Here is a 14,222-nt window from a genome sequence, read left to right as displayed (position 1 = left end):
TCTCCCCCTTGCAGTTTGTGTATTGTCAGGTCTGTTGTGAGCCTTTCCACAAGTTCTGCTTAGAGGAGAGCGAGCGGCCCCTGGAGGACCAGCTGGAAAACTGGTGCTGTCGTCGCTGCAAGTTCTGCCACGTGTGTGGGAGACAGCACCAGGCCACCAAGGTACCCCAACCTCCAAGTGACCCAGCTAGGCTTCTCTGCGCTGTGCCCAGAGCTTTTTGCTCTCACCCTCAGCTGGTAACTCGGACAGTAGACAGTGGAGTTCACACTCTGTGTGCAGACTGCTGCGTGCGGCTGTGAATTTATCTCAGTTCACTTAGTTGCAACTTCTCCTGTTTCCCTAAATAAGGGATCTAATGTAAAATGAAAATGTCCAAGATTTTGCATCCTTTTTAGGGTTTCTGTTCCAATACTCTTTCCTATTATTCTTGTAGCAGCTGCTGGAGTGCAATAAGTGCCGAAACAGCTATCACCCGGAGTGCCTGGGCCCAAACTACCCAACAAAACCCACCAAGAAAAAGAAAGTTTGGGTAAGATTTTTTGAAATTTCTTTTGGGGATGATTGACTTAACTGATCATAATGCTACAGGCCAAAGTGCTGCAGTTGACTTGCTCCAGTGCACTGATTTATCAGTTTAAGGAAGGCTGCCTCTTGCATTGGAAGATGCATTTGGGAATAGGCTTCTTGATGAGGTGGGTTTGTGGTAAAGCAGATGGGTCTTGAACAAGTAACATTATCAAGGCATTATACCTTTTTTAGTTATAGTAATTCTTCTGATCATAGTCACAGAACGTGGAAGAAGGTCTTCAGAATCGAAGCATTTACTTTGTTAACAAACTTACCAGTTGATAGTGGTATTAAGAGACAGTTTGGATTCGTGCCCTACTTTATGTCTTTCAAGGTTTTGTTCTAAAGAGGTGCAAAAGCCTTGCCTATAACGTATTTGTTGCTAATAGTTTTTAAGAGTTTTCTACCACGGTGTATTCAGAGTTGGAAAACTGATAAAGTAAGACTTCATATTTTATGTCAGAAGGAATGTCATAACTATATATGCTTTCTTATGCAAAAGGAATATTGATACTTTCTTAAGTGCAAATGTGAAGCACTTTTTTTTTTTTTTTTCCTCTTTTTGCATCAGCACCATCTTACCATAAAGGGAGGGAGCCCTTCTCCTTATAGTGGAAATTCTGTTGTTTGGAACTGTTTATTCTGTTGTATAAGCTATCAGCACTCGTTAAATAATTAAATTATGAAATATATCATTAGTACAAAAAAAAAGCCAATGGATAAAAGCAAATAACTCTTGCCAAACATATTTATCTTCCAGATATGTACCAAATGTGTTCGCTGCAAGAGCTGTGGATCAACAACACCAGGGAAGGGGTGGGATGCGCAGTGGTCTCACGACTTTTCACTGTGTCATGATTGTGCCAAACTCTTTGCGAAAGGTACGTAAAATTGTAATTGTTTACAGCAGGTACCTTTTAAGATCCTGTCCTTTAAGGAGATGATGTCAGTGGAGATTGAAATGAGAGCCTCAGGCTGGTGAGCTTATCACTGGTACAAACAGAAAGGGAACCTAGTGTTGGGGCTGTGAATTGGAGCAGTATTGTTTGTGTAGGAAAACCACGTACATCGTTTTACAGAGCATAATGAAAGTAACTATTGTTTTATTGAGAGAATTGAGACTTCACAATTAAGCACTGTACCGGATAAAGCAGTTATTACAGACCTGTTGATCAACGGTTTGAAGCAGCACTTGAAGAAAAAGGTATTTTAAAGGTCTTCTGGCTTAAAAACAGCACATTTTGTATTGTAAAGTGGTTGATCCTTATGTTAGTTACTGTGCATAAGGCCTTTGAGCATAGGAGGGCGCACGCTGGGGGAAAAATCTCAGGGTAAAAAATCTTGACTATTCCACTTAATTTCTTGCCTGTATATCTTTCCAATTTTCATTCTACTCTGTAAAGCTAGTTCATATAGTATTTTATTAGTCTCATCACACCCCACAAAAAAGTGGGCAACCAGTCTTTCAGGCAGGGGGTTTGTTTGGTTGTTTTTTGTGGCCATTGATTTCAGTGCTGTAAAAGTAGATGCAACTGTATTGGTTTCAAAGAGCTGATTTCTTAGCACACCAATAAGTAACCATCGAGCCTTTAAGGTGTGACAGTTGAGCTTCTGGTAAAATCATATCTTATTTTCAGGAAATTTTTGTCCTCTCTGTGACAAATGCTATGATGATGATGACTATGAGAGTAAGATGATGCAGTGTGGAAAATGTGACCGCTGGGTCCACTCCAAATGTGAAAACCTTTCTGGTAAGTCAAATTCGTATCTCCTCACCCCTTAAGTACACCTTAAGTACATGGGGCAGCAAATAGACCAGACAATCCAATTTTAGACCTTTCTCCTTGAGTGTTTTATTAACACCCTCACCTGTTGTGATCTGCTTGAAAAATACCTATGAAGTAGAATGATGTATCAGTGACATCCTGAAAGCTTAGGACTTGTTTCAAACGCGGCATCACGCGATGAGTTACACAAGATGCTTTTGTTACACAGAGGGTGTTTGATTTAAACAGTAAGTGTGCTGTACAGAGTAGGGATTTTTCCCAGTACCTGTCCTTCAGTAAAGTAGTTCAGATTACTATTTGCTCTTTTTTTTTGTCTCCAGATGAAATGTATGAGATACTCTCTAACTTGCCTGAGAGTGTAGCGTACACCTGCATTAACTGTACAGAACAGCATCCTGCAGAATGGCGTCTTGCACTGGAAAAGGAGCTGCAGGTTTCTTTAAAACAGGTTTTAACAGCCCTGTTGAACTCTAGAACTACTAGCCACTTGCTGCGTTATAGGCAGGTAAGCTGAAGCCTCATTTCCTATTTCCAGGAGTTGGACTTGATGATCCTTGTGGGTCCCTTCCAACTCCGGATGTTCTATAATTATAGTCCAGCTTGAAGTGTTGCCTGGCATTTGATTTAATTCTGGTATTGCTGTGCATCATACTCAAAACTTTATTGTACTTAAATCACAGTACATGTTGTTTGGGTTTTTGTTTGTTTGTTTTTTAAAAAAATTGTTCATTACTATGGGAATAGAGAAGTGGATATCCATGATTATGACTTTTGAGAATAAAAGAAAAATAGGGCGGTAAAGTTATTCAAGGAATGGGGCAGTTGAGGTCTCTGGTGAAATACATTTAGTCTTGAAAAACATATTCAGAAATAGGACTGCTGAGAAGTGAGCTCATGTTGATCAAGTTGATCCTCATGGCTGATCACTGTCCTGCTGTGTGCCTTACAGGTAGCAGCAAAAAGCTGGTTATAATCTTTTTATTTTTGTCCCTGTGTTTTGGACGGGAATTCAGAACTTGAGTCTCCTCTGTTTCGTGTTAATGAGAATCTCTGTGCCTATGAACGTACAGGGGAATACATCATGAGTAGCAGCCACGCTTCAATAGCCAATGTCTGTCTGTCTGGTTGCTGATGTTAACAGGCTGCAAAACCACCTGATTTAAATCCTGAGACAGAAGAGAGCATACCATCCAGAAGCTCTCCTGAAGGTCCCGATCCTCCTGTCCTAACAGAAGTCAGTAAACAGGAAGAGCAGCAACCTCTGGATCTGGAAGGAGTAAAAAGAAAAATGGATCAAGGAGGTTACACTTCTGTGGTATGTCAGAGTTGTAGTGCTCTATTCTAATAATAGCCTCTGAACTGTTTTCTGACCTGTGGTATTTATAACTGAGCATGCTTAAGCCTTTTCTTTATGAACAAGGAAACAGGTTAATGTACTGCTAAAAATAATTCTGGCTGGCACTCGTGTTAATGTTGGCCCAAAGACATGTAATTTACACTGTCGTATGCTTCTCTTTAACCAGCAGTGATACTTGGTTAAACTGCTTTTGCTCTTAGTCTTTTGTGTTCGTGGGAACAGAATAGGTCATCCTTTTTTGTGCAGGTTCCAACAAAAAGCCTAGTCAAATATCACTGATGGTAGTCAGTTTTCTGGAAACCAATTCATGTTTGCAGGGATGATCTGTTTAGGGGTCATTTATATAAAATGCTAAAGTTGACCTGATCAGTTTTCTTTGCAGGGAGTGCCCTTTTTAAATTATTTTATTTATTTATTTATTACTTTTTCTTCCCCTTCCTCCTTCTACACATCTCGTAGTCTTGAGGAGACATGTATATTGCAAAGTTCCGTTGCAAACATGCTGTTGCTAGACTTTTGACCAAATCCTTGTGAGGTAGTTAGTGTAGATGATTTAAAATCTGTCATCAGCCTGCTCTTGGTTAAGAAGAAAGTTTAGAGTTATGGATTGGTTTGTGCAGCAATTCTGCCAGCCAGTTTGCAACTGCACAGAGCTGATTGCTTCTTCACAGCCAAATTATTTTTCTGCTGAAGTCAATGTTTTGGTTCAGTCTTCTACTCACCTGGAAGTTCATGTGATGCCTTAAAAGTTAATTGAATGATGTAGCTGTACAGAAGATAATCCTGCTGATGCAAAATTTTGTGGCTTTCTTGCAGCTGGATTTTAGTGATGATATTGTGAAGATAATTCAAGCAGCCATTAATTCTGATGGAGGGCAGCCAGAAGTTAAAAAAGCCAATAGCATGGTCAAGTCCTTCTTTATTCGGGTGAGCAGGACTACAGTTATTTTGAAATCTGCTTTGTATTATGCCACTGTTTGTAGCTGTTGGAATTCAAAGGGTCAATTATGGATATTTTCAAGAATAAAATAACCTTGTCAGAGTTGTTGGTGTTCATGAAATCTTACTAGTTGTGCATTTACAGGAGATCTTGGCCAAATTCCTTTAAGTTTTTCATTTTGTTGTATAACGTGTCTAGTGAAATGTTGTTTTCTTTCAGCAAATGGAGCGCGTTTTTCCATGGTTCAGTGTAAAAAAGTCCAGATTTTGGGAGCCAAATAAAGTAACAAGCAAGTAAGTAATTGTTCTGCATCTGACTGTGACATACTGTGATATGCCAGCTGTCCAAGCAAAAAGCATCAAGAGAGCCTGTTTGTGGGGTTGGGTTTGTTTTTTTTTTATGATGTTGTGGTTGTGGTGGTGGTGGTTGCTTTCAAAAAGTAAAACAGCAGTCACGTTCCCAGGTTTTATAAACACTTCACTGTTATGAACCAGAGAAACCAAAAGCATTATTTAGAACTAAGCATACTGCATGTCGGCCTGTCAGTCCTGCCCTTCCTTCCCCCTCCTCCTCGTTATCCTCATCTGATGTGACTCTCCTGTATGTTATCCTCAAAAGAAAACAGCTGCATCACAAACCTTAAAATTTAAGCGAGCGGTCATAGTCTTTGTTGAGAGCATGTGTGGACTGTAAGTAATTAAGTGAGTGGTTACTGTATGTTGAATGTCAGTGTTGCTAGCAATACAGTGCACAAGGTCATCTGGTGCAGCCAGGTCTGACAGCTGACTCCTTGTTGCGTTTTCAGCAGTGGTATGTTGCCGAACGCAGTGCTGCCTCCTTCGCTTGACCATAATTATGCTCAGTGGCAGGAGCGTGAAGAGAACAACCGCACTGAACAACCCCCTCTGATGAAGAAAATCATTCCAGCTCCAAAACCCAAAGGACCTGGAGAGCCAGATTCACCCACTCCTCTACATCCTCCTACACCACCTATCTCTAGTAAGAAAATAGATAGCAGCACTGTTAGCCCCAAAGCCAGCGCTTCACTTCAAACCCTCTAGTAGTAAAGGGAGAGTAGTAGTATTTTTGCATGTGATTGAAGAATTCTGGAGGCTTGTGTGACCTGAAATCATTCAGAAGCCAATACATGTTGATATATTCTTCAGCTTAGCTTTGGCCCAGAAGGACATTTTCACCAGCCTCTCTTCACCCAGAACAAGAGCTGTGGAGAGGCAGATGCATGCTTTCTGTTACTTTACAAGCTAGTTATTGAAATTTCAGGCTGCTGTTCAGCTCTTCTGTCCTGTTCACTTGCTTACAATTTTTCTAGATAAATTTTTCGCTTTCCTGACCTTCAGAAGTAAAACTCTTTCTCTCTTTTAACTGTAAGGTTCTGACAGAAGCAGAGAAGATAGTCCTGAGCTTAATCCACCTCCAGATGTAGAAGACAACAGGCAGTGTGCGTTGTGCCTGAAATACGGTGATGATAGCGCTAATGTAAGTATCTGGTGTGCCTATTTTGATAGTAAGTGCCTTAAGCAGTACAACAGACATGGTACTGTGAATAGGCTGGATACTTGATTCTAAGAGATAGCGGGGTGGTTTGTTTTGTTTTGCCTTTTTAATATCTTGGTGTGTCGTTCGAAATAAAAATAATCTGCTGCTGCCTTTTGTTCTGGTTAGAAAGTTGTGTGGCATTAACATCAGGGGTGTTGTTAAGAAATTCACCAAGTAACATCACCACGTTTCTGTGAACAGTGTACATTTCTTACACTTAAGCCTCTTGACATGTTTCTATAAGAAGAGAATTTTAAATGTTTTTTTCTTCCTAAGGTAGTTTTTTTTATATCATGTACTTAGCTGTAGTCTTCTCTGCCTCATTTACGTGTATCTTTTAAGCTCTGAAAGTAGTGCTAGCTTGTTGAACTTTCTTTTGGGGAGAATTTAAATCCGGTGCAGTTGAAACCTGCTAGGCTTTTGTGTCTTGTGGAACATTTGAGGGGGAAAAAAATGGTTTCCTCCCATTCCTTAGGATGCTGGACGTCTTCTGTATATTGGCCAAAATGAATGGACACACGTGAACTGTGCTTTATGGTCAGCAGAAGTGTTTGAAGATGATGATGGTTCTCTGAAAAATGTGCACATGGCTGTGATCCGGGGAAAGCAGCTGGTGAGTATGTGTTCTACCACTGCAGAAGAAAACAACTGACATAAATGGTAGCCTGATTTTAGAATCAATTAATTTTTACCTTTATTTTTTGCTCTTGCAGAGATGTGAGTTCTGTCAGAAGTCAGGCGCTACAGTAGGCTGCTGCCTCACTTCCTGTACAAGTAACTATCATTTCATGTGCTCACGAGCCAAGAACTGTGTTTTTCTGGATGATAAGAAGGTTTATTGCCAGAGGCATCGTGATTTGATCAAAGGAGAGGTGAGGTTTTTCTTCCACGCGTTTCTTTGTCTGAAGGTGTAGACAGCCTGTAACTATAAGCATTTTTTAAAAGTTAAGATTGAATGTGTTCTTTATGAATGAGGGCCTGACCACAGTGCTGTTAAAAATAAGTTAGTGACATAACTGGCACGAGGAAGTTTGGGAAGAGGTACTATGTCGTGGTTCAAGAACCACACAGAGGATCCTGTACAACAGACAGTGTTGTATATTTATAGTGGTTCCTTTTAAAGTTAATGAGATGTTTTGTGGATTCTTGCTCCAGGTGGTTCCTGAGAATGGGTTTGAAGTTCTTAGGAGAGTTTTTGTGGATTTTGAAGGAATCAGTTTGAGAAGAAAATTTCTGAGTGGCTTGGAACCAGAGAACATCCACATGATGATTGGTGAGGCCTAGTCCCTGAATGCTTCCTCCATTTCTGGTGTTGGCATCTTGTTCACGGGACTTTTCTGTTCCTCTTTTTGCTTAGGTTCAATGACAATAGACTGTTTAGGAATTTTGAATGACCTCTCAGACTGTGAAGATAAGTTGTTTCCCATTGGCTATCAGTGAGTATATGCTTTTTCATGGCGATGTCTTTTACTGTGTTAGTGCCAAACTGGCACTGAAGTAACAAATGTAGAAATTGACCGTAGCTTTCATAAACTGTTCAGAAATCTAATGACTAAGCTAGTTGTGCAGCATGTTGTGATAGAAAGCCTTTATTCATTCTGTGTAATTTCAGGAAACTGCAAATTTAAAATGTCAAGGCTTACTTGACTAGTGAGTAAATGATTTTATGTTTGAATTGTATTCTAGGTGCTCCAGAGTGTACTGGAGCACAACAGATGCCAGGAAACGCTGTGTGTATACCTGCAAGATCATGGAATGCCGACCACCAGTCATAGAACCTGATATCAACAGCACTGTAGAACACGATGATAACAGAACAATTGCCCATAGCCCAGTTCCCCTTACAGGTAATCTTCTAAGGACTTGTTAAAGATATATTCTCTACGTGTTCTTGCCGTACTATATCCTTACCAGAAAGTCAGGTAGCAGCTGGGACCTTCTGTCTTTTAAAATTGATTTGGACAGAATCTGCTCCATGATTGCAGTGCCTGCTAACTTAGAAAACTGGAGCCAAACTGAACTACTGTAATAGTGCTTTCTAGTCTATGGATCTGAGATTTTTCTAATGATCTGGAACTATAAATCTGAACTCCAGTGTCAGTGTTGGTATATAACTTGTGGATTGTTAGATACCATGTTAAATAGTAGTGTTGTGCTGCTTCTGTGTTTCCAAACTGCTGCTTCCGTACACATATATGAGTTCAAAATAAAACAAGAACAAAAGCAATAAACGTAAAATCCATATCTTTTTCAGTTTGTAGAAAAGGAATGTTTGGAAGATGTTTAAAATTTTTAACAGCAGTCATCACTGTCAATGTAGAAGTTCATTAAAATTTAACATAGTTTAATGTGTAAGCTGAGGGAAATCAATAGCAGAGTCTAAATTTATTTAATGAATACCCTGGTTCCTCAAGAGAAACCTGATAGCAATATATCAGGTCATAGATTTTAGAATTCAGTAGTGACTTACATTGTTGTTTCTCTTTCATGCCAAAACAGAAACTCTATCCAAAGACAGCAGAAATGCACCTGAAATTGTAAACCCACCATCACCAGATCGTCCCATGCATTCTCAGACCTCTAGTTCCTGTTGCTATCCATTGGTCTCAAAGGGCCTTAGGATCAGGACACCAAGTTACCCCTCCACACAGAGGTCTCCTGGCTCTAGGCCTTTACCCTCTGCAGGTATTGCTGTTGGCTTTGATTTGTTTTGGTTTTGTTTCTTTTGGATTTTTTTTTTTTTTGGTTGGTTGGTTCATGTCTTTTTTGTCTTAATTCAGAATGTGATGTTTAGTTTCCTGTTCCAGAAGAAAATGGAAAACGACAATAGGTTTGAGGGAAGGACATTTCTGAAAAAATACATTGTAGAGATGGCCTGTCAAGAAATGGATGATTGAAGCAAAAATTTCTGTGGGACGAGGAAAGCAATGTTTGGGCAATGCTGTAGCAGGAATATGTAAGAACTATAAGAAAAGTTAGGGGCTTAATAATCTCAGATGATATTTTTCTAGAGGGAATTATAAATCCAATATTTTAGGTCACATAATGTATCTATATGAGTAGTATTTTGTTTAAAAAATAATTTTGAAAAATTGCATCTAAAGGTGAGGTACTGAACCCTGAGATACAGATTTGTGAGCCTTATGTGATGAATACTGATTGACAGTATCAGTTTTTAGTATGTATCTGAAATGTCATCATGTTTATGCTATGTGGTTGAAGGGTTTTCATGTTGCTGGTTTGTTGTTTTGTTTGTTTGTTTGTTTTTTAAATTTATTGTGTTTGTTATGAGGGAATGGGGTATGTATTGATTGTGAAGGATTCAGATCACTTAACAGTCTTCCTTGCTTTATTTTCTCAGGGAGTCCTACGCCAGTGACCCATGAAATAGTTACAGTTGGAGATCCTTTACTGTCCTCTGGACTTAAGAGCATTGGTTCTAGGAGACATAGCACTTCTTCTTTATCACAGCAGCAATCAAAACTCCGTATGATTTCACCTACACGAGCTGGGAATACTTATTCCAGGCACAGTGTCTCTTCAGTTTCCAACACAGGGTCCTCTTCAGAACATGAACTGAGTGTAAAAAATACTGAACGCTTTGTGGGATCTGTGAATTCGGGTACCACAAGTGCTCCAGTTCAAAGCTGCTCTACCAGTTCAAGCTCCCAGAAGACAGCAGCTACAAGTGGAAGTAAAACTTACCAGCCAGATGCATCTCAGTCTTCAGAGGGAAAACATTCGAGTAGTTCGGATTTGTTAGCCAAAAGTGCACCTTCAAAGGGAGAGAAGATGAAAACAATGACCTCAAAGGACCCAGATTACTCAGCTCATATTTTTGCCTCTGGAGGAAACTCCAAAATGTCTACTCAACCAAACAGTTCATCAGGCACAGAAACAAATGTTAAAATAGGAACCTTTCAAGAATCTTCAGGATCGTTTTCCTCCAAAGAAACAATATCTTTTCAGTCTTTGCACCAGAGAGGCCCTAGAAAAGACAGAGATCAGCACTTGGAGCCCGTACAGCCAGATAAAGCTGCTTTGGTTGATGAGATGGATGTAAAGACATTGAAGTCTGCAGGGGTAAATAGCAGATCTCCTGCAGCAAGTGAGCAGGCAGTTTCTGCCTCTAGAGACAGGCGTCAGAAAGGGAAAAAGTTAGCGAAAGAGAGTTTTAAAGAGAAGCATTCCCTGAAATCTCTTGCAGATCCAAGTCAAGCAGTAGGCAGTGATGAAGGAAACCTGAAATCAGAATTTGGTAATCAGGGCTTGGTGACTGAACAAATTAGTCAGAGGTTATGTAATAATATTCCTGCTGAAAAAGCTGGTGAGAAGTCTCCACCCTCACAGGGGTCCTCTAAAGGCTCTGCAGTGCCGATTGAAGTGGCTTCTAAGGAATCACAGGCACCTAGAAAACGCACTGTTAAAGTCACTCTGACACCTCTCAAGATGGAAAATGAAAACCAGTCTAAAGCTGCACAGCAAGAAAGTGATGCTGAACATCAGTCTGCAGGGGCAGAACTGGCTGCTTCGTCAGAGCCCTCGGCTGAAAGCCCAGAAGATAACTCTGTAGTCCAGGAAAGTCCAAATAAAGCACCAGCACAGGAATCTCAGAATAACACGTATGAAAATTTGCCCGTTCAAGATAACAACTTGATGCTTCAGGATGGAACTAAAGCTCAAGAAGAAGGCTCATACAAGCGGAGGTATCCACGGAGAAGTGCACGGGCGAGATCTAACATGTTCTTTGGATTGACACCTCTGTACGGTGTGAGGTCCTACGGAGAAGAAGATATTCCATTCTATAGCAACTCAACTGGGAAGAAGCGAGGAAAGCGGTCTGCAGAAGGACAAGTGGATGGTGCAGATGACTTGAGTACATCAGATGAAGATGACTTGTACTACTATAATTTCACTAGAACAGTGGTTTCCTCGAACACCGAGGAGAGGCTTGCATCCCATAACTTATTCAGGGAGGAGGAGCAGTGTGATCTTCCAAAAATCTCACAGTTAGATGGCGTGGATGACGGGACTGAAAGTGATACAAGTGTCACAGCCACAACAAGGAAAGTAAATCAAGTAACAAAAAGGAGTGGAAAAGAAAATGGAACTGAAAACATAAAGCTGGATAGAACTGAAGACACTGGGGAAAAAGTACAAGTCACAAAGAGCCCTGCAGTCCACAAAACTGATCCAAAGATTGATAACTGCCATTCTGTGAGCAGGGTTAAAACACAAGGCCAGGACTCTCTGGAAGCTCAACTGAGTTCGTTGGAAACAGGTCGTAGGGCTCATGCAAGCACACCTTCTGATAAGAACTTACTGGATACTTTTAACACAGAACTTCTGAAATCTGATTCTGACAATAACAACAGTGATGACTGCGGAAACATCCTGCCTTCAGACATCATGGACTTCGTGCTGAAGAATACACCATCAATGCAGGCATTAGGAGAAAGTCCAGAGTCGTCATCGTCTGAACTTCTGACACTTGGAGAAGGTTTAGGGCTGGATAGCAACCGTGGCAAGGATATGGGTTTGTTTGAAGTATTTTCCCAACAGCTGCCAACCGCTGAGCCAGTGGACAGCAGTGTTTCTTCCTCCATATCAGCAGAGGAACAATTTGAATTACCCCTGGAACTTCCTTCTGATCTCTCTGTTCTGACGACTCGCAGCCCTACGGTGCCCAGCCAAAACCACAACAGACTTGCTGTAATTTCGGAGTCTTCACTGTCTTCTTCAGGGGAGAGGTCGATACTTGCCTTGCCCTCCACAGAATCTGGGGAAAAAAGAGTTACGGTTACAGAAAAATCTGCTTCCAGTGAGGGTGATACGACTCTTTTGAGTCCAGGAGTAGACCCGAGCCCTGAAGGACACATGACTCCTGACCACTTCATCCAGGGTCACATCGATGCAGAGCACATAGCCAGCCCGCCCTGTGGCCCAGTAGAGCAAGGACACGGCAGCAACCAAGATTTAACTCGGAACAGCGGGACCCCAGGTATCCAAGTGCCCGTGTCACCCACCGTTCCCCTGCAGAACCAGAAATATGTTCCCAATTCCACAGACAGTCCCGGCCCCTCTCAGATTTCCAACGCTGCAGTGCAGACGACACCACCCCACCTCAAGCCAGCCGCAGAAAAACTGCTCGTGGTCAATCAAAACATGCAGCCACTGTACGTCCTCCAAACCCTTCCCAACGGCGTCACTCAGAAGATTCAGCTGACACCTTCTGTTAGCTCAGCACAGAGCGTGATGGAGACTAATGCCTCGGTACTGGGGCCCATGGGAAGCGGGCTGACGCTGACCACGGGATTAAATCCGAGCTTGCCCTCATCTCAGTCATTATTTCCTCCCACCAGCAAAGGATTGTTGCCCATGTCCCACCACCAGCATATACATCCCTTCTCCACCGCCTCGCAGACCGGCTTCCCACCGAATATTGGCAGTCCTTCGCCAGGTCTTCTTATTGGTGTGCAGCCACCCCCTGATCCTCAGCTCTTAGTGTCTGAAGCCAGTCAGAGGACAGACCTCGGTGCCGCTGCTTCGACACCAACTGCTGCCCTGGGCAAGAAACGGCCGATATCTCGTCTGCAGTCACGGAAGAACAAGAAGCTGGCTCCCTCTGGAACCCCTTCTGCTATAGCTCCTCCTGATATGGTCTCCAACATGACTTTAATTAATTTCGCTCCTTCCCAAATTTCCAACCACCCGCTGGATTTGGGCACCATTGCAAATTCAACGTCCCATAGAACTGTCCCCAATATTATCAAAAGGTCCAAGTCTGGAGTAATGTATTTCGAGCAAACCTCTTTGCTCCCACAAAGTGGGACTGCTGCTGCAGTTGGCACATCTCCCAGTGTTATCGGGCCAGATGCTGGTCACCTTCCCACAGGGCCTGTATCAGGGCTGGCATCAAGTTCCTCGGTGCTGAATGTGGTATCCATGCAGGCCACAGCAGCCCCTGCTACTGGCGGCTCGGTTCCTAGCCATGTGTTGGGACAAAGTTCGGTAACGTTGACCAGCCCGGGCTTGTTAGGGGACCTTGGTTCCATAAGCAACCTCTTGATCAAAGCTAGTCAGCAGAGCCTTGGTCTTCAGGAGCCGCACATGACTTTACCTCCAGGTTCTGGGATGTTTTCGCAGCTGGGGACGTCACAAACTCCATCTACGGCAGCAATGACAGCTGCATCGAGCATCTGTGTTCTGCCTTCAGCACAGAGCATGAGCATGACAGTCGCTCAGTCGTCTGCTGAGCCAGAAGGCTCTTACCAGCTTCAGCACATGACACAACTCTTAGCCAGCAAGACTGGAATCGCTTCCTCGCAGCTAGACCTCGGTGCGGCTTCAGCAACAGCTCAGCTGTCAAGCTTCCCCCAGCTGGTTGATGTTCCCAGCAGTACGGGCCTCGAACAAAACAAGGTTTCCTCATCTGTGATGCACGCCAGTTCAGCATCTCCTGGAGGCTCCCCGTCATCCGGTCAGCAGTCTGCCAGCAGCTCTATGATCGGTCCCACAAAAATGAAGCCAAAAATCAAGCGCATTCAGCCGTCTTTAGAGAAAGGGAATGGAAAGAAGCACAAAACTTCTCACTTGTGGGCTGGTTCCTCTGAAGCACACGTTCCTGACAGAGGGGCTGTGGCTGTACCCCAGGTCTCAGCTACACGGTAAGAGAAGTGTTTGCTTTGCTCATCTGTGAGACTGTAACAATATAGGAAAGGATCTTTCTCTAATTCCTACTGCAGATTTGCCTTTTGATAATTTTTAATGTAAAAAAACTCAGCTGTCAGTGGGAAGCAGATCTCTAAAGAAGTTAGTAAGTAGACCTTTTACCTCTGGAAGAGGAAGGATGAGGAAGTTAAGACTTTGAGGATTGGGGTTAGGAGGATTTCTATTTGTCGTTGACAACTCTGGCAAATTAAGGAGTGTTTTAGATGTATTGGTTGAGAATATGGTACTGGAACAGGTGTTGTGTTCTATTCCTGTATGCTGTTAGTGTACTTAAGTGCTCGAG

General features: G+C 42.3%; 1 protein-coding gene across 5 annotated transcripts in view; it reads left to right on the top strand.

The window, feature by feature from the left end:
* KMT2A (lysine methyltransferase 2A) overlaps positions 1-14,222 on the top strand; it is a 47,419-nt gene that overhangs the window by 22,552 nt on the left and 10,645 nt on the right. For 3 of the 5 annotated variants that reach the window (XM_084495863.1, XM_084495864.1, XM_084495860.1), the window contains 17 exons: positions 15-161; positions 434-529; positions 1,328-1,448; positions 2,205-2,318; positions 2,675-2,859; positions 3,496-3,669; positions 4,528-4,638; positions 4,871-4,944; positions 5,457-5,650; positions 6,042-6,148; positions 6,684-6,821; positions 6,922-7,080; positions 7,364-7,481; positions 7,566-7,644; positions 7,895-8,055; positions 8,708-8,893; positions 9,570-13,875. In XM_084495863.1, the coding sequence (XP_084351989.1) occupies positions 15-161; positions 434-529; positions 1,328-1,448; positions 2,205-2,318; positions 2,675-2,859; positions 3,496-3,669; positions 4,528-4,638; positions 4,871-4,944; positions 5,457-5,650; positions 6,042-6,148; positions 6,684-6,821; positions 6,922-7,080; positions 7,364-7,481; positions 7,566-7,644; positions 7,895-8,055; positions 8,708-8,893; positions 9,570-13,875 (6,470 nt within the window). The remainder of the gene's footprint in view (positions 1-14; positions 162-433; positions 530-1,327; positions 1,449-2,204; positions 2,319-2,674; positions 2,860-3,495; positions 3,670-4,527; positions 4,639-4,870; positions 4,945-5,456; positions 5,651-6,041; positions 6,149-6,683; positions 6,822-6,921; positions 7,081-7,363; positions 7,482-7,565; positions 7,645-7,894; positions 8,056-8,707; positions 8,894-9,569; positions 13,876-14,222) is intronic. The other 2 variants (XM_084495861.1, XM_084495862.1) reach the window with 2 other exon arrangements.

Source organism: Aythya ferina (assembly GCF_964211825.1).
Source record: "Aythya ferina genome assembly, chromosome: 22".
Classification (NCBI taxonomy): Eukaryota; Metazoa; Chordata; class Aves; order Anseriformes; family Anatidae; genus Aythya; species Aythya ferina.
Note: the sequence above shows the minus strand (reverse complement) of the source record. Positions and strands in the feature narration are given on the sequence as shown.